Source organism: Marmota monax, unplaced genomic scaffold (genome assembly GCF_021218885.2).
Source record: "Marmota monax isolate L192 unplaced genomic scaffold, Marmota_monax_Labrador192_F-V1.1 WCK01_AAM20220418_F8-fsc00084, whole genome shotgun sequence".
Classification (NCBI taxonomy): Eukaryota; Metazoa; Chordata; class Mammalia; order Rodentia; family Sciuridae; genus Marmota; species Marmota monax.
The window spans coordinates 4,288,818-4,312,290 of record NW_026694575.1 but is presented as its reverse complement, the minus strand read 5'-3'; the positions used below and the strand labels follow the sequence as shown (position 1 = coordinate 4,312,290).

Below are 23,473 nucleotides of genomic sequence, written 5' to 3'. Positions count from 1 at the left end.
GTTTCAGTCCACGGTTGACTGAGTCCATTGCACAAATACCATGTGGAAGGCATGGTGGACCAAGCTGCTTGCCTCATGGCAGCTGGGCAGGAGAGAGAAACAAGAACAGGAAGAGGAACCTGGGCTGGGGACAAGATATATCCTTCCAGGGCACACCCTCAGTGACATACTTCCTCAAATGAGGCCCCACTTTTTGTAGTTTCCATCACCTCCCAATAATGGCATCAAATTAGAAATCCAGTTGATCCAATGGACCAATCCATTATGAAGTCAGAGCCCTGATGATTCAGTTATTTCCCAAGAGCCCCACATTGTACATTTGTTACATTGTGGACCAAGCCTTTAATTCAAGAGCCTTTGTGGTACATTCTAGACCCAAACCACAACAATTGGGGATAATAATAGTTCATAGCTCATAGGATTATCGTAAGAATAAAATAGATTATCATTATGAAGCTCTTAAAAGGGCAGTACTTAACGAATATTATTATTGTTGTTAGATATGAGGAAACAAGACAATTCCTAAAACATGAATTTGATTCTAGAAAGAAGTTTTTGAACAAGAGTAGTTTGGCCTTGAAATGTAGCATTCATTTGTTCATGTATTTATTCAATTTTCTCTTTCTTGATTCAAGAAGTCTTTACTGAGCCCCTTTGATATGTGAGGCACTTGTCTAGGCCTGAGGATACAGAGGCAATCTAATAGGGGCTAGTAAACTGCAGCCTGAGGGACAAACACACCCACTGCTTATTATTGTGAATAAAGTTTTATTGGAACTCAGCCATGCTCATTCATTTTTGTACTGTTAATAGTTGCTTTTGTGCTGTATCTGCAGAACATTGAATGGTTTTGACAGACCACATAGGGACTACAAAGTCTAAAGTAATTACTGTTGGGCTCTTTACAGAAAACATTTGATGCCCTGCACTCTCTGATAAAAGACCCAAATAAATAGAATCCTCTGTCATTATTTTACTATACTGCAATTTCCTCAGAGTAGAGAGGGTCAGATAGGCTTCCTAGAAGACATATCATCTTAGCTGAGACCTAGAGGCTGCATAGCACTTAATGAAATAGGGGAGAAGGGAGAAATATTCCAGATAGATGGAACAACATTTGCTAAAGCCCAGAAGTGAGGGAGTAAAAAGTACATTCAAGAGTCGAAATTCATCCTAACTGGAGGGCATAGGACAGTTGACACAAGCTCTGCAAGTAGTTTTAAGAAGTTCTGAGAGTTTTCTGAGAGCAATGGGGAGCTCTGGAAGGATTTTCAGCAGGGAAGCACAGGTTTGTTTTATAGAGAGATGCTTCCACACACTGTTCAAAGCATGGGGCTAAGAGTTGAGAGGGAGAGTGAGGAGTAAGGAGACCAAGGAGAGCCCAGTTCAGTGAGCAGAGGGCGGCCATGGCAGACTGAACGGGGCAGTGGCAGTGGAGTTTGAGAAGGGAATACTATGGAGACGTGAGAAGGCCCAAAGCTCCATGGTGATAGGTGGCCCAGGGGGAATGTCAAATAGAAATGAGTGGATCATGAAAGGAAGCTATTCCCTGAGGGGGTGACCACTGGACAAAAGCAGATTTGGGAGGAGGAAGATAACAATGCCCGTGGTGGACTTGCTACAAGGTCATCTACAGGGAGTATCAGGTTAGGTCCCTTCAGGCCAACATGTGCCATTCATTTCACTGCTCTGAGACGATGGGGGTTTCTTGTTAAATGTAAAGTGATACCCAACCTTAGTATACTAGTGTAAAGAGCCGACCTACTGGTACCCCACCCACCTCCCACCCCAGCCACACACAAATTGGCCCCATCTTCTCCCTCAGTCTCCTGTGACTCCAGAGGGCTGCTCCAGGAACACTGGCCTCGTTCCTGTGGTTTGTTTCCACTTCTTCAGTGCTTTCAGGACCTTGCGGAAGCCTTTTGTAACCACTACCTCCCAGAGTGCCTCCCCTGAGACAGGTCACTGGGCACCAACTGCCTTCTGTCTTACACTGGGGGAAGACCTCACATATAGTATCTCCTTCTGCCCTTGATGTTGACTTTGAGGGGTGGGGGTGACTGTCCTACCTGGTACCACATATGGAGCACTTACTTTTTATCCAAATAGGGCACTGGAAACTCTATATTATTTCCAATAATCCTTATAACTCCCTCATGAGGGAGGGTTTTATATTATTCTCATTTAATGAGAAGCCTGAGTCTTGGTGGGTTGAATTGGCAGACCCTCTCAGTATTGATGGTTTTGTTCTAAACGCCAAGGGGATGATGCCCTGTGTCCTAGATCTTTCCTTCTTACATGCCATCTTGATAACTTCCTATTATGCTCAGTGTCCCAAGACACTGATGGAACATCTTTGATTTATTTATTTGATGCATCTTTGATTTATTTATTTGACAAACATTTACTATGGATGTGCCAGGCACTGTTCTTGGTGCAGAGAAATTGTAAGTATGGGACAAATCTTTATACCCTTTAAACTCATATTTTAGGGGTAGAAGATAGTTAGTAAACAAAAAAATTAAGCAACCTATTAAATACATAATAGGTCAAATCAATGATTTGACAAAATAATGAATTGGGGGATAGGGATGGAACTGCAATATTAGTGGGGCTGTCAAGGAAAATACCCTGGAGAGAAGGGTATTTATGGCAATAAATTTAAAAAGCAGAGATGTTAACTAGTGCAGTATCATAGGGATGTGTTTTCTTGGAAGAGAGAAGCAAGAAAGAGAACCAAGCGAGTGTGTAACCCAGTACTTCCAGGAAAAGCAGAATGGCCAGGGGCTGCAGCATAGTGGGAAAATTGGAGAGTGTAGGGGGTGAATTTTGTGGGCATTGGGGATGGGGAGGTGGACGAATCACGTAGGGATATGTGGCCCATTGTAAGGGCTTTGGCTCTCATTCTGAGTGAGCCAGGAGTGGGTGGAGGGTTTCAAGCTAAGGAGTGGCTTCATGTTTCACAGGCTGGGAACAGTCACCGCAGCCTCTAGTAGAAAATCAGATATAAAGGGTAAGAGTGGAGCAAGGAGGCCAGTGACGACACCTGCAACCCCCCTCAGTTCTTCTCCTCTATTAGTCTGAGTCAGTTTTCCCTTCTCACCAAACAACCTCCAAATCTCAGTGGTTTAGAAAATCATACATATTCCTCACATTTGGGTTAGGGGTTGGCTGGGTTTGGCTGATTTCAGCTGGTTTCAGCTTTGCTTAGATGCACTTGGATTCAGGCTGTAGATTGGGTTTAGGATTTTCCTTGTGACTCATGAAGTTGTCCTTGGGTTCAGGGCTGTCCAAGGACTATTTTTCTAATGGCAAATGGAAGAAGAGGTGAGATCAAGCCAAGTCATACAAACATTTTAAAAACCTCTGCTCACATCACATCCACTTATCTTCTATTGACTAAGTCCAGTTACATGGCCAAGCCCAACACCACTGGGGCTTGTGAATATAGAAGGTCCACCTTAAGAAGAGAGGCTGCAAAGTTGTGTGGCCAGAACCCCAGGCATACAGTTTTGTGTCAGGGATATAGGAAGTTTGGGGAACAGTAAACCAAACTGCCCACCCTTCTGTCTGTTCTAGTTATCCCATCAAGTGTGCCGCCAAGTCAGGTCTCTTTCCTCCTGTTTCTTCCATCCATTCCCAGCTCTGTCCACCTTGACTCACATACTGACTCTCACAATGATCTCCTTCATTTTTGACCCCCGTCAATTCCTGTTTCCACCCCGTCCCTAACACATCTAGATCGCTGAGTTTTCTTCTTGCTCTAGGGCTTTATTCACACCAGCCTTACTCAGGAAACTTCAGGAACAACACAGTGTTTCTAAATGCCAGAACTTTCTGAAACCTTTTCATGGGCTTTGTAACCAGTGTGGCAGCTGTACTGTTATCACTTATTATTTTCGTTAGTTTGATTTGAAGTCAACTTCCTTTTTTCTTAGCCTTTCCTTAAGTGATGTTGACCATGAAGAAATTATACGTTGTATAAGATCATAAGAAACATGATTCAAGTGAAAGTACTTATATATTGTTTTTTGCGCTCTAAAATCTTGAGAGGTGTAACAACAGCATTTTGGGTCCAACTAGCCTCCAGCTGACTCTTACCTTCCTCTGACCTGTCGTACCCCTTGTCTCTGCCCCTCTCATCTCTATCTTTCTCCATTGTCTAGATCATGATAGCCCCCTGTATGTGCAGTCTTTGTAGCTTTGCCCTGGAAGACCCGACCCTTTTCTCTCTGAATGTCCTTCAAGACTTCCTCCTCCCCAAGTCTCCTTGCCCCTCACTGGCTCTGTCTTCCTGCTGGGCTCTTGTCCCTCACCTGATATTTCAACCTGGAATCATTTCACATATATGCATCTGACCAGCTTGGGTCACAAACACTCCAAGCCTCACATGACCAGCACCACCAGCTCCTTCATCGTGCCCTAGAGTTCTTCCACCTTTGCTCTGCTGGTTGAGACAGGTGTTGTTTCTGTGGCATTTCATCTCAGCCTTTGGATAGGAATTCTCTTGTCTTTTCTCCAGTTTCCAGTCCTTGACTCATTCATCCTTGTATTTCAAAATGTTCATCAAATATTCCCTCCTCCATGAGGCACAGAGACGTCCCCAGATCCTGACTTCCTTCTTTCTTGGCACATGTCCCTGTGGCCATCAGGGGGACTTACCTTCTTTCAGTAGACTGCAAGTCCCATTAAGGGGGATGTCTTGTTGAATTTTGGGTCTCAGAGATGACACAGACTAGGTTCTTAGTAAACACTGAGTTTCTTAATCAATAGGTAGTTGAGTGACTGGAATTTTGTTGTTTCAATGGGACAGTGGGTTGTTCTTTGAGAGCAGATCTTGCCTTCTCTTTTACTTCTTTCCTATAGTATTTGCTCCCAGCTAGGCAAAGAGCAGGTGCTTGACAAATTTGCAGTAAGATAAGTTGCATAATGTCGTAGTCCACTTGGACTACTGTAACACAGTGCCATAGATCGGGTAACTTATTAACAACAAATTTATTTATCACATTTGTTTTTTTTTTTTTTTTTTTTTTTTTTAATTTTTTTTTATTGGTTGTTCAAAACATTATAAAGCTCTTCACATATCATATTTCATACATTAGATTCAAGTTGGTTATGAACTCCCAATTTTACCCCAAATACAGATTGCAGAATCACATCGGTTACACATCCACATTTTTACATAATGCCCTATTAGTAACTGTTGTATTCTGCTACCTTTCCTATCCTCTACCATCCCCCCTCCCTCCCCTCCCATCTTCTCTCTCTGCCCCATCCACTGTAATTCATATCTCTCCTTGTTTATTTTCCCATTCCCCTCACAACCTCTTATATGTAATTTTGTATAACAATGAGGGTCTCCCTCCATTACCATGCAATTTCCCTTTTCTCTCCCTTTCCATCCCACCTCATGTATCTGTTTAATGTTAATCTTTTCTTCCTGCTCTTCCTCCCTGCTCTGTTCTTAGTTGCTCTCATTATATCAAAGAAGACATTTGGTATTTGTTTTTTAGGGATTGGCTAGCTTCACTAAGCATAATCTGCTCTAGTGCCATCCATTTCCCTGCAAATTCTATGATTTTGTCATTTTTTAGTGCTGCGTAATACTCCATGGTGTATAAATGCCACATTTTTTTTATCCATTCATCTATTGAAGGGCATCTGGGTTGGTTCCACAGTCTAGCAATTGTGAATTGTGCTGCTATGAACATCGATGTAGCAGTATCCCTGTAGTATGCTCTTTTAAGGTCTTCAGGGAAAAGTCCAAGAAGGGCAATAGCTGGGTCAAATGGTGGTTCCATTCCCAGCTTTCCCAGGAGTCTCCATACTGTTTTCCAGATTGGCCGCACCAGTTTGCAGTCCCACCAGCAATGTACAAGAGTACCCTTTTCCCCACATCCTCTCCAGCACTTGTTGTTGTTTGTCTTCATAATGGCTGCCAATCTTACTGGAGTGAGATGGTATCTTAGGGTGGTTTTGATTTGCATTTCTCTGACTGCTAGAGATGGTGAGCATTTTTTCATGTACTTGTTGATTGATTGTATGTCCTCCTCTGAGAAGTGTCTGTTCAGGTCTTTGGCCCATTTGTTGATTGGGTTATTTGTTTTCTTATTGTTTAATTTTTTGAGTTCTTTGTATACTCTGGATATTAGGGCTCTATCTGAAGTGTGAGGAGTAAAAATTTGTTCCCATGATGTAGGCTCCCTATTTACCTCTTTTATTGTTTCTCTTGCTGAGAGAAAACTTTTCAGTTTAAGTAAGTCCCATTTGTTGATTTTTGTTATCAACTTTTGTGCTATGGGTGTCCTATTAAGGAATTTGGAGCCCGACCCTACAATATGTAGATCGGAGCCAACTTTTTCTTCTATCAGACGCAGAGTCTCTGATTTGATATCTAGCTCCTTGATCCACTTTGAGTTAACTTTTGTGCATGGCGAGAGGAGGGGATTCAGTTTCATTTTGTTGCATATGGATTTCCAGTTTTCCCAGCACCATTTGTTGAAGATGCTATCCTCCCGCCATTGCATGCTTTTAGCTCCTTTATCAAATATAAGATAGTTGTAGCTTTGTGGATTAGTCTCTGTGTCCTCTATTCTGTACCATTGGTCCACCCTCCTGTTTTGGTACCAGTACAAGAACCATATGATCATCTCAATAGACGCAGAAAAAGCATTCGACAAAGTACAGCATCCCTTTATGTTCAAAACATTAGAAAAACTAGGGATAACAGGAACTTACCTCGACATTGTAAAAGCTATCTATGCTAAGCCTCAGGCTAGCATCATTCTCAATGGAGAAAAATTGAAGGCATTCCCCCTAAAATCTGGAACAAGACAGGGATGCCCTCTATCACCACTTCTATTCAATATAGTTCTCGAAACACTGGCCAGAGCAATTAGACAGACGAAAGAAATTAAAGGCATAAAAATAGGAAAGGAAGAACTTAAATTATCACTATTTGCAGATGACATGATTCTATACCTAGAAGACCCAAAAGGGTCTACAAAAAAACTACTAGAACTAATAAATGAATTCAGCAAAGTGGCAGGATATAAAATCAACACGCATAAATCAAAGGCATTTCTGTATATCAGCGACAAAACTTCTGAAACGGAAATGAGGAAAAACACTCCATTCACAATATCCTCAAAAAAAATAAAATACTTGGGAATCAACCTAACAAGAGAGGTGAAAGATTTATATAATGAAAACTACAAAACCCTAAAAAGAGAAGTAGAAGAAGATCTTAGAAGATGGAAAAATATACCCTGTTCATGGATAGGCAGAACTAACATCATCAAAATGGCGATATTACCAAAAGTTCTCTATAGGTTTAATGCAATGCCAATCAAAATCCCAACGGCATTTCTTGTAGAAATGGATAAAGCAATCATGAAATTCATATGGAAAAATAAAAGACCCAGAATAGCAAAAGCAATTCTAAGCAGGAAGTGTGAATCAGGCGGTATAGCGATACCAGACTTAAAACTATATTACAGAGCAATATTTATCACATTTGTAATGTCTAGGAAGCTCAAGGAACCAGCAGATTGAGTGTCTGGTGAGGACCTGCTTTCTGGTTCATAGATGGTGACTTCTAGGTGGTCCTCAGATGGTGGAAGCACAGGGCATCTTTCTGGTATCTTTTTCAGAAGGGCACTGGTCCCATTCATGAATACCCCACCCTCATGATTAATAATCTCTGAAGAATCTCACCTTCTAAAACCATCATCTTTGGAAGTTAGAATTTCAACATCTGAATTGCAGGGAGGGGATGCAAACATTCAGATGCTAGCAAGTAGAAAACACAGGAGGCAAATAAGACTGACAATAAATGCTGCCAATTCAGAGAGGCTAGAAATTTCTGGTTCAATTTTAGCTCTTTCAGACATAAGCTATTTTGAACATAAAATTCATCATGAGTTTGGTCACTGAAGGTGAAGGAGTGTGCACTTGGAGCCCTTTGCCTTCATCCAAAAGTAAAAAGGTGTAGCTCCCTCTGGGGAACCAGCTCTGCCCACTCTACGCTAGTTTTACATTTGGCAGTGGTGTCAAATTCTTTTCAGGAAAGAACTGGTGGTGGTGGTGTGTGTGTGTGTGTGTGTGTGTGTGTGTGTGTGTGTGTGTATAACATAAAGCAATAGGGAGAGACAGTGGTCCAGAGGCCAACACACCTGGAACCTATTTGTGGGGATCACTGGTTCAGTCCACAGCTTGGGTCATTCATTTATTTCTCACTAAGTGAACATCTGGGATTCAGTTTGAGCCGCCAACAAGTTTGGATGGGATCTTGAAGCTGTGGTTGGGATGTGGAACTACTTGCCTGAGGTAGGGCTGAGCGAGGTGAGTGGGCTCTTAAACTGTTCTGCAGACTTCAGCTCAAATGCAATAGCCAGAGGGCTGAGCACTCCTTCACATGCTGGAAAAGCATTCACAAAGAGGGACCCAGCTAAGGAGGGTTCAACCAGATCAAAGCAGTAATGCATGCTGGAAAGTCCCCTTTTCCCCTTTCGCCCTGTTCCCTTTCCATCCTATAGTTCTAATAATATCCAGGTATTTTCCTTTTCCAAGGGGGTGGGAAACCTTCTTGGACTTGAACCAGGAAGGAAATGCTATCAGAAAGTAAAATTCTAATTAGTTATAGATGAAAATTGGTCACAGATAATTACTCTACATTCCTTGGCTCATGCCTGAGAAGGCTTAAAAGATCTTTTTTTCTTGCTAGATATGGAGATATATATCTAAATGCCTAGGTAAACACAGAGAAGCACACCACCATTAACAAACCTTGCGGGATATGAGTGTTTAGAACAAAAATGAAAGAGAAATTTGTCACTCACAAGCCAGGAATGTCTGTATCTTTGGCTGTCAGGACATTTTTTTCCCCTTCTCACTTTATACTTATTCAGAACATAAAGAAAAGGCCAATGGGTTCAAGCAGGATCATTTTAAACAGTACCTTCCAGAAAATTTTGCTGAGTCGCACCTGCCCTCCCTGACATCCACTAGCTAGAGTATTTCTCTTTCAATTTGCATCTGTCAGTTTACTACCTGTGCAGGTCGAAGGGTTTAGAGATCCGATGAAGGGCCTGGAATAACCCAGAGAGGACGTGGGGAGTCTGATGGGCGTGCTCATGCGTCCTATTTAGAACCAGCTTTGCTGTATTGTTTTGTGGATTTGAAATGTTTTTTAAAATCCTCATAGCTGCCTAAAGTATTTTTCTCTTGATTCTAGTAGAAATGACTCAACATTAACTATAGGCTGCACACGCGTATTTAATGTCTTGATGGAGCATGCTTTTACAGAGTAAAGGTCAAGTCCAAGGAATTCTCCATCTCCCTTCCCAGCCCCCAACATTGCTGTTCCATATTTATTCCTAAGAAGCACAGAGAAGCAGGAGTTACCCTTTGGGGCCTTCTGCATTTTCCTCCAGCACCCCTTTGCTTTGCTGGTATAGAACCTCTCTTGGTACCTGACCTGTTGCAGGGACCCTCATGCTGGCTCTGGTGTCTCTCTGTTCTATAGCCACCCCTGTCTTCCACCTCATCCCCTCTACAAGTGAGGTGGTAAGGGCCTTGTGCCTGAACTCTCGGGATGCCCTTGCAAGCATGTGGACAAGTGCTTCATCTGTCTTCTTGTCATTGTGACCCTCTGGCAACTTGGTTGCAGTGGTCCGTAAGGTTCCTAATGAAGTGCTCTGATTTTCACAGCCAGATGTGAGAAAGGCAGCACAGGGGAGCTTGGCAGCAACACATGGCTTATAGCACTTTGAGCTGTTCACAAAGCTTACCATCCACATCTCATTTGTCCTTAGTACTTCTGTGAGATAGATGAAGTAGGTGTTCATTCATTCATTCATTCACTCATTCATTCAAATCAACTAAGCAGCAAATATTTGTTGAGCACATACTGGTTGCTAGAAACTGTTTTAAGCTTTGGGCTTCATTGAACAAAACTTGCCACAATCCCTCTCATGGCACTACATTTGAATGAATAGTCTAGGTAGGTATTATGATCCCCCCCTCTTTTTTTGGTACCAGGGATTGAACCCAGGGGTGCTTAACTACTAAGCCAAATTCCCTGCCCTTTTTTATATTTTATCTAGAGACAGGGTCTCACTAAGTTGCTTAGGGCCCTGTTAAGTTGCTGAGACTGGCTTTGAACTCACGATCCTCCTGCCTCAGCCTCCCAAGCTGCTGGGTTACAGACATGTGCCACCGCACCAGGCTATGATTTTCATTTTTCACATGAAGAAACTAAGACATAGGGAGGTAAAATAACCAAGTATGGGTCCTATCCATCTCTCAGAGTAAGAACAATAGAACAGGCAATCTTAGAAATCATGTCATCCAGACCACTGATTTGATTGATGGAGGAAACCAAGACTCAGAGAGGTGCTGTGGTTTACACAGCCACACAGCTCTGGGGCAGAGCTAGGATGATATTGTACAGCTCTCTCTAACTCCTAACCTTGTGCTCTGTTTAAGACTTCTCAGACCCTGCAGGGACCTACCAGTCATACTCTTGTTTTCTTGTCACTGTGCCTCACTGCCTAGGGACCTCCTCTTCTTCCTTACCCTGCATGCACTTTATGACCCATGATTACTATGAGCACATTCATTCCCTCACCCTTCTACCCTCCCCCTCTTCCTCCATCATAGTTACCTGGGAAAGCCCGAACCTTGGCTTGATTCAGCCTGTGGCTGTCTGTCCCCTCTCTCCCAGGGAAATTGCATGTGACTAGAGAAACCACATGCTTATCTGGACAACCTTGCTCACATCTCAGGATCACTAACTGCAGTAGGTGCCGGCTGACACTCCAGTCCTTCCTACGCAGCCACTCCACCTCCCCAGTCATCAGGACCTCCTCCCCTCCTGGAGAATCTGGCTTCCTTTACTCACTGAGAACTAGAATTGTCAGAGTAGACTTCACAGGCTCCCTCTACCATCTCTGCCATGCCCTGTCCCCTGACCTCCGCATTGCCTGTTCTGGCCACAGGTAACCCATCCTAGGCCCGGTCAAAGGCCATTCCATCCCTCATGCCTGGAATCTGCCCTCAGTGGCCTATTAAGAAGCCTCCTCTTAAAGTGTCTCCGCACCCCCTGTAACATCAGCCTACCCTCTCTTCTGGACCATTCTTGTTTGCATATAAACATGTCACAATTTTCTCAGTCTCAAAAAAATGAAAGCAATAAAACCTCCCTTGAGCCCATGAGCCCTACTCTCTACCAGTCCATTTTCCATCCTTTTTACGGCAAAATATTTCAAAATCATTGCTTTTCCTTGTTTGTTCCTCCTGCTCTTTCTTGAACCACTTCAGTAAATAGCTCCTGCTATACTAAATCCAACATCCTCCTTAGCTTTTGCTACGTATAGCAGCAAGTAAAAGCCATATCCTTCCCTCCTTAGCTGTCCTTCCCTCGTTGAAGCCTTTTCTTTGTGTGGCCTCCACAGCTTGACTCTTGGGCATCTCCTCCCAATGTGCTGGTAGTGGTTTCTTCCTCTCTCCATATCTGGTAGACAAGGACAAATGTAGCCCAGGACTCTTGCCTTCTTTGTCTTTGTCTCCCATGATGACCATATCAGATTCATGCCTTTAAGTGCCATCTGCATCTCTTTCTTGCTCTTATCCCCAAAGCCCAGATTTCTATTTCCAACTGTCAACTAGGCATCTGTACTTGGATATATATAGCACATAAAATTTTACCTCCAAATCTGCTCCCTGCCCTCCAACCCTGTTCTACCACTTGTCTTTCCCCATCGTGTGTGATAGAAGTTCCCAGTTTTTGATGCACTGGCCTCAGCCTTATCCCTCTCACACCTCACTTCTAACTCATCGGCGGATCCTGTCTCTTGTTCCTTCACATGATTTCCAGAATTTGAGCACTTCTTAGAACCTCTGCAGCAGCCACTCTAGGAGCAGGGTAAAGAGCATTTCTAGAGAAGGAGACAGCTCATACAGAAACCTGGAGGCAGGGAATGTTGCAAGACTCTAGTTTCTCAGGAGGGATCCAAGCATGATTCTTGAGCCTGGGGGGCTGCTTGCCTGTTGGCCCCTTTATAAGATGTGGTGTGAAGAGGTCCCTGTGGAGACCTGAGCTTTCTCCTTGGCCAAGTGGTCTGACTGCCTAGAATGGATCTGGCTAGCTCTAAGACTGTGTGTGACTCTGTTAAGTTGCTTGTGCATTGTGTCTGCAGTGTGTGCAGTGTGTGTGCATTCCCAAGTGTGTGCAACTTTGTGCTTTCGCTTTCTAGATTTGTTTTCCTGGAGTCTGAGCCCTCAGTATATTGACATCGTTCCCTTTTCAGTCTCCTGGGGGGTCTGCAGTGACCTATGCTCTTGACTTTGGTCTCATGTAAAGCAGCTGTTGGTTGTATCCTCTGGGGTTACCCTGTATTGTTCTAGGCAGAAAAGACTTAGGCCTTGTGGGTTAGCAACCCTGGAACCAGAGCAGAGGACACTCCAGGACTTCCTCTGGACCTCACAGAGCCAGTAGTCTCTCACTGCATTTGCATGGACAGGCCGCAGGCCTTCTCCCCTTCCTTCCTTCCCTTCTCCTCTCTTCCTGGGTTCCCAGCTTTTAGTTGCAGGGGCGTTTGGGCACATGACAGCAGCTGGGAGAAGGCAGGCTTCAGCGTGGATGTGCACTGCATTTCCCTAACAGCTGTGTAATTGGAGGGAAATTGGTCCAAGGTGAGGGGTAGGAGAGTGCAAAAGGGGCTTTGGGGGGCTTTATGCTTATTTTCTTTTCAAACTGAGATCCTGAGCTGGTCTCAGTAAGGTGAGATTCTGGGACAGCCCCAGGGTTCTCCAGAAGTGCTTATATAGGTCACCTATATGGGGCACCTGGAACCACCCATAAAAGTACACAGGACTGAGAATACATTCAGGGAGGTTGGAACGGATAGGCCTATTAGGTCTGAGAGAAACAGAGAGATGCTCTTAATAGATAGCTGAGGATTCCATACCTTCCCTAAGCAGTGATTTTTCTGGGACCCTCAGAGCCACCTTCTGAAACCAGCGGAGTCAGGGCCAGGGAGCAGGTCTTATACAGTAAGGCCAACCATGTACAGAGTTCTAATCTACGTGGCCACAATTTTCCCAGCTCTAACATAGACAAATAGTCCTTGTTTTTGCTCTCTATTCTGGGATTGTTAAGCAGCTTCCTGGTCAACCAAGCATCAAAGATTTAAGAAAACAAAAGAGCAGAGGGGCTGAAATCACAGGTTTCAATGTTTGCCTTACTTATATGCTATGTGACTTTTAATAAATTTTGGAACCTTTCTGCATCTCAATTTATTCTTTTAAAATAATAAGCATAACAATTTGTACTTTAGGAATTGCTTCAAGCTGGGTATGATGGTGCATGCTTATAATCCCAGCTACTTGGGAAGCTGAGGCAAGAGGATTGCAAGTTCAAGGACAACTTGGGTAACGTGTCTCAAAATAAAAAAGAAAATAAATAAAAAAGGCTAGGAATGTAGCACAGTGGGAGAGCACCTCTGGGTTCAATCCCCAGTACTATAAGAAAGAAAAAATAGTTGCTTAAAGAGTGAAGGGAGACAGTGCATACCAAAAACCCAACACAGCCCTTGGCACACAGCAAGTACCTGGCATTAATAGAAAAGAGGAAGGAAGGCAGCAAAGTCAAGGACAGAGAGACCATTGCTGGTGCTTAGTTCTTCAGGCACATTGGCTGTTACGATAGCCTTCACCAGATATTCAAGGGTGCCTGTAGATTTCCCAGGATCCTTTGCAATTAAGTATGTGCCATGTGAAACTTGTTCTGGCCAACAGGCTGAGAACACAAGCGATCTACATCATTCCTGGGCCAAAGGGGTTAAGAGCTATAGTGCATCCTCCTCCCTCTCCTCCCCTGGCACTGAACCCTGGAGGCCACGTGTTCTCCACAGCAGTATGTGAGATGGAACAAGCCCTTTATGTGAGCACAGAGTAAACATTTATTGTGTTAACCAGTAAGCTTTTGGAGTTCACTTATTACTGCCTTGCTGACCAATATTGTCATCTGTGAAGGAGAAATACCTGTATTTCTGAGCTCCTGGGGCCCCTCTGGAGAATGACAATGTTAACAGTAGCTGCTACCACTATATTTATTGAGCCCTTGAGAAGTCCTGCCAAGCCCTTTGCAGATGTTAAGCCATTCAGCCCTCCCAGGTATTCTGTGAGGTACATGTTCTGTTATTATATAATAATTGTGTTCCTAAAATAAGCTGCAAGTTACTTTTAAAGGAGGTTTTCATAAACAACTTCAAAGAAAAAGACTGCTTTTGGGCAAGAATTTTAGACTATGACAAACAAAGCTAGTTTTCCCTTGGAAATATCAAAAATAAAAGTTTTTAATTGCTATTGGGACACTTGGAAGTTACAAACTAAAAATAATCCGTTTTCAAAAAGCATAAACCAACCTAGATGTCATTGAGCACATGCTGAATACTGCAGAAGCCAAAGCTCAGTCAACCTGCTTCTGAACCATGGAAATAAATTTGGGATTTGTCTGTAATTGATGTTAAAAGGAAGCACCATTATATATCAGTAAAACTGTTCTGTGTTACCCCTTCCCCTACCAGGAAAAGGAAGCTACAGGCAGAGAACAGCAGTCACTCGACCAATGTGGCCAGGCTTGTCGGCCTGTCGGGCAGGCTTTCCCATCACAACAAGTGTGGGAGTTGTCCCTGATCATGAGAGGTGTCATTCCAGCAACCACCACAGATTGGGTTGCTTACTGAATTGATTAGGTCACATTCAGTTTATGTTATGAAAATTTGCATAGCCAAAAAAATTTAAAAACCTGAATTTGTTGTATTTGACAGGTGAGGAAACAGAGCAAGTGTAAGGCCATTGGCAAACAGCTAATGGACACAGCCCAAATCAGGGCTCCCTGAAGTTCAAGTTTTTTGCCTTTGATTTATAGTGACATCTTTGGGTCCTTGTGGTTGATGGTGCCAACTCTGAGTTGAAGTTTAAGACCTCTGTAGTTCAATTCTACCCTTGCCCTGCAGTTTGCTGTCATCCCTGTGGCTTCCGGGCCAGGAGCCTCTCCATTATCTCTCTATTGCAGGTGATTTGAATCTTCTGCTCTAAGCAACAAAGCCTCTTTGTCCCTTGCTGTATAGACATGTGGGTGTTTCTGAAAATACCAGTAAGTGGGCCTTGCCGAGGGAAGTAACTAGGTTTGGTACCAAAGCGAGCTGCTTTGGTGACCTTGAGAGATTAGTGCACTTTGACCTCCTCTCTCCCTCAGGCCCTGGCCCCTCAGCTGGACACTCCACACCTCCCTGATAAAAGGGAGGTACTTGCCATGTTAAGCCTGGCCCTTCAGCCCCTCGCCCTGTCCTTTCCCTTCCCAAGGGGAGCAGTGAGCCCACCTTCTAACTTGGCTGATCTTGAGGCAGATGAATCTGGAAGCTGAGTCTCTGGGAGTCCTGTCCTGCTCCACAGAGAGTGGCTTCCTTCATCTAGCCCAGGGGACAGTTGACCCCTTAGGCCCCTAAGTTGGCCACTCTTGCCTTCTGATTTATTCATGAACTTGGACATGAACACTTCCTGAAGGTTCCTGTGAACCTGGCACTGTGTTGGCTGCCATTGGGAAATAAAGGATGTGCAAGATTCAGTTCCTATTCTGAAGGACCCTTGGAACTTAAAAGGAAGATGAGAACTGCACATTAGGTGATAAATCAAGACAGCTTATAATGAAGGGCTGAATTAAATATCATCATTTTACACAGCAGTTAAGAACACAGGTTTAGCATTAGGCATCTGGCTTCAAATCTCTTCACCATTATGTTTTGGTGGACTTGATTTGGGGCAAGTGCCTTATTTTTCTCAGACCTTGGTATCCTTATGTGAGGATAATAATTAGACTGGCCTCTGGACATTTCTATGGGGATTCAGTGAGATAGTACATGCAAAATGCTTTGTTCAGTCTTTGACTCATGGTTGTACTGTTATTACTAGGTATTATTTGTCAAAACATATTTGAAAGATCTCAGTGGCTCAGAAATTCTGAATCTAAACACTCACCTTCTGCTTGGTATTCCTCCTGTCTCTGTTCCTTTCCTAGATGATTGGTTATTTTGACTGATCAACTTCCCAAGTTGGCTCCTGGGAAGCCACTTTTAAATACCTCTGTTCCTGCCATTCCCTCAACCATCACATGCATTCAGTTGCAGACCCTACTCATCGGACCTCACAGCTGTCTCCCACATCCATCACCACAGTCAGCTTTAACCGGGTCTTACAGAACCGTGTTGGATACTCAAGAGCCCTCTTAACTGATCTCCTTGCTTCTGCTTTCACCCTTTTCCAAACCAAGTTTACTGTTACTGGAAAGAGCTTTCTAAAATCCAAACCAGATGGTCCCTCCCTTGCTCAAGCCCTTTCTATGGCTCCTTATTACTCTCCATAAAAATCCAGGCCCAAATCCCTTACCGCAATCCACAAGGCCCCTCGTGATACAACCTCTGCCTACTTATACAACTCCATTGCTCATGTTCTCAAGTCTCCCCCATGCTCCAGCTACATAAGCCTGCTCCCCCAAATGCTGCTCAGTCTCCTGGCTCTCCATAGAAATGCACATACTCAAGTCCACAACTTTCTGTCCATCTTTCTTGGAGAGTCACATTCATCTTTCTGTAAACAGGACTGGGCCAGCTTCTCCTTCTCTACGTTCTCACAACAACTTTGCTTATAACAGCGTGGTTTGACTTTTACTTTCACATCTGTCTTCTCCACTAGCATGGGATGTTCTGAAAGGAAGGGATTGCATCTTACTCATCCTTGCAGGTTCATATTCAAAAAGAACTGGAAAGATGGAAGGAAGGAAGGAAGGAAGGAAGGGAGGAAGGGAAGGAGGGAGGGAGAACTGATGGATAGATGGATGGTATTTGAATGAGTAGATGGAGGGATGGATGGGTGGTTGATGGTTGGCTAAATGGATGAATTAACAAAGTGGCAAAAATGTCTATATGTGCTTTCCATACCCAGGTATGTTCAGGAAGGCCTTCAGTGGTTCCACAAAGTCAAGGCTGTGAGGCTCATGGTTCAGGTTGAAAAGCAATATGACTTTGTAGCTCAGCAGCCAGTGGAGCTTTGATCTGGATGCTCCCCATTGTTCCAGTAGGAAAGCTGTGAAGTACTCTTGATCTTAGAGGGAGAGGGGACACCTGCGTGGGCTTTCTCTTGTCGTGGACCTGACCCATGTACTGTTTGCTGACCATAGTTCTGTCCTTGTAGGGGTTCCGTTCACTCCTGCTCAGCCTCTGGGAATCACAGATTCACTTCCAGTTGGGGCTGGAGACTCCTAGCCTGGACCAGGGTAACAGCAGCAGATGGCACAGGTGCACTGTGGCCAGTAGCCACCGTCCGCAGCCCAGTGCTTACCTAATCCTTTCTCAGAGCAGCACATTTCATCCCACTCGTTTTTCTGCTCAGGACAATAATTCCTGAGCAGCACATGGAGCCTTTGTTGGCTCTTCAAGGAAGACTTTTCAGGCCAGCCTATTCTCTAGTGAACACCAGTAAGTTCTGGAATAACCTGAAAATACGGAATCAAGCTCCTGCTAGGAAGAGCCAGCGTGTGACTTGCCCAAGCTGAAGTGGAAAGGCCCCTGGCATGGGACCCGAGCCCAGCCTGGCTGCCCCAGGATCCCCATTCAGGGCTCAGGAAGGAGCAGGCAGAACTCCATTGGCTAAATTTGGCTGCATTTTTATTTTTGTCCAGCCACAAATACCGGCAAAGAAATGAAAATGATTCCTTCCCTTCCGGGAGCCTCAGAGCCAAGCTGGTTTTATTTTTAGTTCCAATTCTGGTTTAGGGCTTTGAGCACACTAAACACCCTACCCACTTCAGGCAGCGGCCACCAGAGTTTAGGATTTTTGCCTAGACTGGAGTCTTGGATGTCTAAATGGAACTCTTACCAAGCTTTGTACAGCTGTGACAATAGAGGGTGGTTCCAGACAGACCCATTTAGAGACCCATTTTTTGCCTTGGGGACCTCCAAGAAAGTCCTTTTCAGGGAGGGCATTGTACCCAGAGTAGATCATTGTCTGGATTGGGGTGGAGGAGGTGGCAACCCGGAAGAAAAGTGGAGAAAAATGAAGAAAGGGAAAGGAGCAGGAAGCTGTCATTTATTGAGGGATTCGAGTACCATGGTGGTTCAGAACCAGGACTCTGGTGTCAGGCTGACTATGCCCAAGCTCTGCCCCTGTGGCCTCTGGGTGTCCTGGGCCCCTCCAGGTTCTGAATTCTTATATAGGAGGTAGAGATATTAACAAGGCCTGCCTAAGCATTGCTGCAGTTGGGACCAGCTGATGCAGCATGTAGCATAGCCTGTGACACACGGTCATCACTACTGTGATGAATATGACTAGGTCATCACTACTTTGATGATTTTTGCCATCTCATGGCAATGCATAGGGTCATTTAAGACAGAGAACTGAGACTTCAAAGGCTAAGTAACTTGACCCAGTTCTACAGTGAGAACACGATTAAACCAGGCCCTGGCTAATCCCAAAATCATAACACCATGCCTCTCCATGGCTCATGACCTCCACCTGTTCCAGAGAGGATTAGCATGGACTATCTGGGAACTGTTCTAAACCAAGAACTGGATCCTACCTCAGCCTTTCACTTTTGTGGCAGGAACACACAAAGAAAGGCTACCAGGGGTGGTGGGAAGAGCAGAAAATAAATTCACAGACAGAAAACAGAGCATGGATTGCCACAGCCAGCAAGAGGGGGGAATGGGAGCAAAACCCCAAATTGGGAATCATGTATGAGGGAAGGAGGGAGTGTGGACTTTGGGGCCAGAAGACGTGGTGACACTCGGTTTGTTTAGCTCTAAGATGGGGATAGGACAGTTATCTCATGTGTGTTTCATTCACTCTAGCTGGAAAAATTCTTCCAGCTTCTGATCCATCTTCGGCCTGGGAAGTTAATGGACACTATTAGATATACGCTTAAGTGATTTGTGGGTTCATCTGTAAAGACAGAACCACTTTCCCTGAATAAGAGATGAACAGATGCTAGGGCATAAGAACATGAGCTAGCAAGGAACAGGGTCTCCCTCTTGGTCTAAGACCCCCAACACAACTTTCATGGAGATCACATGATGGTTGTGTGCCCTGGAAGCTCTGGTGGCCTTCTTTTCTGTGACATTTAGCATTGGCCATTCCCAGCAGAGACCTGCCCTGGTTCTGTGGCCATCATCCAACACTGGCCATCCCTGTCAGGCTGAGTTTTATATCAAGCTACCTCATGCCCAAAGGTTTGTCCCTGATCCAGGGCTGATTTCTGTGTTAGGCATGGTGGGGGCAGTGCCGAGCACCCACAGTGCTGGAAAGGCCCATGAAAATGTTTTATTTTCTTTTAAAATTTGAATAGAAGTGAGTTTTTAGATTGAAATAGTTACATAACATAAAAATTTTGTTTTTTACAGTTGTGTAAAATATAATATTTAAAAAGTTCTTATGAAGAAAGCAGGCTGCAAAGGCAGAAGGGCCAAGACCCAGGAGAGTCATCATGCTGCCTTGCTCTGGTCCAGAGAGCCAGCCTGGCAGGAATTCCACTTGGTCCCTCAACCCAGAGCAATCTGCCTTGACCTCTCCTATGTTCCTATAGCAACTGCCACCCATTTAGAATCTGGGATGCTTTCTCTGGTATTTAATTTGTTTCTGGAGTCCATTTCACATGTCAGTTCTATCACTTGGCAATAACTACCCGGAGCTCATGGGGAGAAAAAGCCCCAAAGTCCCTGGGAAAGAATGCTGTGATCAATTAATGATGTCTGTCCCAGACTCATGACAAATGAGGGAGTGCAGCACTCGTGCTGGGTTTATGCTTATGACTGACCTTGGCCTTGCATCTCTGTGGACTATAAAGCCCGGTCAACATGGTATATGCCTTACACATGTTGAACATCCCATATTGAAAAATCTAGAGAGTCCCTTAATACCTGTTGATGGATGGATGGATTGATTGAAGCAGTATCTGCAAATACTCTTGATCCGATTTAATATGCCCTTGACATCTTTTCGTTCTTCTTTTCCCCTGTAGGCGTCTCAACAAGAATAAGCTCCAGGTCCTTCCAGAATTGCTTTTCCAGAGCACACCGAAGCTCACCAGACTGTGAGTAGCCTTGACTTCTGTTCTCCATGTGCGCCTTCCCTGGTGTTAGTGATGTGCAGGTTGTGATGCCTTCATGTGTGGCACCCTCTGCCATGTGGATCTGCTGATTCAGCCCTGGTGTGGAGACTAGAGCAGGGCTTGGAATGGGGAACCTCCACCCCCACATCTCCACGTCTTGTTTCTTGCTCTTGCTTTCAGAGCTCAGTGGCTTATGTGGCTGATGAGGTCTCGTGACGCGTGGTAGTTGACCCTCCCCCATTGCAAGGAGGGAGGAAACTTCCATTTTACATGGGTCTGAACTTATTTCAGGGGAATTCTGAGGGGGGACTTGGGCGAGTTGATTCACATGAGGCTGCTGGTAGTCTCAGGCAAGACTGGGTCAGGCTAAATGTTTCCATCTCCCTGACATGCTGGCTGGAGGAGTTCCTGCCCATTGCTTGCTGTCTAGCATTTCTAGTTCAGGAACTATGGGTCTTGAGGTCGATGGTTTGATGGGAAAATAAAGAAGCACCCTGAATTTTGCTTTACATTTTAGAATGGTCCAGACTACAATGTGGGGGTGGGCAGGGAGATTTGGAGATGCCCTGTGTGTTTATTCATTGTGAGAGTTTAAAGCTTGGGAGCTGGAGATGCAGGGTGTGGTGGAGGCTGAGTTGTATGTCATGGGTATTCATTGACACTGAACAGCTCCATGACTGTGAACCTGAAATGCTGCTGGCAGTGACCAATATAGATCCTGGGGTGAACTGTGCTGCCCAGGGCCCAACTCTGGGAAAGAAGTAATGACTGTCTGGCTACTTAGCACTCATGACAAAATGAGGGAGTGCAGGCGCTGAGAGTTATAGCGTGGCTGGGGTAGAGGGATCTTGTGTTGTGGCCACCATTCTTCTTCCTGATGGCTGTGTTTAATGCCTACTTATGCAGTCAAACAATGCGTGTAAGGCTCTGGGGTAAGCTAGAAAATATGAAACACATGTTAGTGTGTACACTTAAGAGCAAGCTCTGAATTAGAAGTATGTATTTATATGTGTCTATACACAGACACATGCACATAGACTATGTGCATAAATGTATTTTCAAAGGAAATTGTTGGAACAAAAACAGGCCAGGGATGGTGGGTATTCTGGTGGAGCAGTGTCTTGCTTTCTCTAGGGTGTACCTGTACTTTGTCAAGATCTTCTTGCTGTGCACACTGTTTCTCTGGCAGGGCCCACCTTGCTGACTTTGCTAAAAATAGGAAAGGCCCTGACCCCTTTTCAGACCTCTGGTGCTTCCCCCTGGAGCAAGTACAATCCAGAAGCCTGAGTGTCTAGCAGGGCTGGGTAAGATGCCAAGGGATGTACCAGAAACCATTCTGAGTTTAACTTCCTCTTCCCTGTAAGGTCATCTGTTTGTATCCACAGGGGACTGATTCCAAGACTCCCATGGATACCAGAATTCCCAGATGTTTAAGTTTCTTATATGAAATGATGTCATATTTGCATATAACCTATGCACATTCTTCTTTCAATCAACTCTACCTGGCTTACACTACCTACTATAATGCAATTCTATGTAAGTACGTGGTGTACTGTGTTGCTTAAGGATAATGGTGAAAAAAACATCTGTCCATGTTCAGAACAGATAGATACTTTTTTTTTAATATTTCCAATTTACAGTTGGCTGAATCTACAGAGGACCCATGATGCAGCTCTCCCCTTAAATGCTCACAAAACAGCCATCTCTCCACCCAGCACTGCCTGGTGGGGCTCGCTCTCTCTCTCTCTCTCTCTCTCTCTCTCTCTCTCTCTCTCTCTCTCTCTCTCTCTCTCTTTCTCTGCAAATGCCATGATTTTATTCTCTGTTATTGATGAGTAAAATTCTGGTGGCCTTTTCAACCAGCACTTACCAAGTGCCACAGACTATCTCCTATTCACCTGGAATCTCAGCATTAGTTTCTAGAAAGAGGAAAAGGGCCTGGGGAGCCGGAGCTGCTGGATGGCTGGGGGGAGGTGGGGGCTGAGCACTTCAGCTGCTACCTGAGGGCAAGCCTCCCTGTGGCTGTCAGGTGAAACCCAGTTTTGGCAGGGCTGGTCTTGATTCAGACAAAGGACATGGTGATAACAGGTCTCTAGGGTGCTGAGGCCAAGCATAGGAACCCATGGGCTATACCTGAATCGCCACTTTCTAATTGTGAGAGTTTAGGAGAGTCACTTTCCCTTCTGTGCTTAAATCTCCTTGTTAGTAAAAGAGGGATGCCCCTTCTTTCTCCGTACCTTGCAGAGGAGCTGTAAGTATCCAGGGAGATGGTGGTGCCTGTGTGTTTTCTAAGGCTTAATGTGTTATGAAGTGGAGGGGCCAAGATAACTGCTGTTACTCCTCAGTTCCTGTCTTTGCAGCCTGTTTCTGGTCTCCTCTCTCTGGGAGGAAACTAGGAGTTGCAATGATCATTGAGATAAATTACTCTGAACTTTTGTTTCCAGCCAGAGAGCTGCAGCTGGGAAGAGAGGAAGGGCATTTAACACATTTTCATAACGGTCCCTCTCTGGGTCCCTGGACTGGCACAGAGACTGATGCACATAAGGCACTCAGTCAATGACAGCTGGATGGTAGGTGAATATATGAGTGACACAGGACCAAGGAAATGTGTCTCAGGGAGCTTTGATTCTTTTACCCACCATTCGTTCAGTCATTCACTCATTCATTTCTGTGTTCAGTAAGCTTTTCTCTGGGTGCTGTACAGCCCAGCTTCTGTGCTGGGTACAGAGCTGTGTATGTGAAGGCTGTCTAGCTCTCCATGTGCCCTGATATGATACATTCTGAATGGCTGCCAAAAAGCCAAGAGCTAAATATAATTTTTTTTTTTATTGAAGCAACTATATTAACCCAGGTTTGAGCTATAATCAGCAATTGCTTTTTCTCTTTGGGCTTGATCTTTGATTTTTCTTAATGGCCCCATTATGTCTTTGTCTTATTTTGTCAGTCACTCCAGGGCCTTTTTGGAAGTAAGCAGGGTACAAATTAGAAATCAATAAATGTGCAATCATGAGTGTGTGTACATATGCCACTGGCTCTGTTTTAAAAGAGCACTGTGTCTCAGCAGACAAGGCAAGCATTTCCCAGGAAACCTCCACACTGCTTCTGTGCAGCTGGCTCTTCCCATAGAGTGCTGTGTGGCACAAGCAGCCATTACGAACACTACTTTTCTCTTATTCTTAGACTTGCAGACAAAAGCTGCTTAATGTTCAGTGTTTATCCAAAGAATGCCTTTTGGAAAGGTGATGGTGGTGTAAGAAGACACGTTTGGAGTAGTGATGGGAAAGAGAAGTGGTATTTATTGTGAAC

At 44.5% G+C, this 23,473-nt stretch overlaps 1 protein-coding gene across 1 annotated transcript in view; it reads left to right on the top strand.

Annotated features, from left to right (window-relative positions):
- Slit3 (slit guidance ligand 3) overlaps positions 1–23,473 on the top strand; it is a 579,279-nt gene that overhangs the window by 82,590 nt on the left and 473,216 nt on the right. Inside the window, exon 4 of the mRNA XM_046421334.2 lies at positions 20,078–20,149. Within this exon, the coding sequence (XP_046277290.1) occupies positions 20,078–20,149 (72 nt within the window). The remainder of the gene's footprint in view (positions 1–20,077; positions 20,150–23,473) is intronic.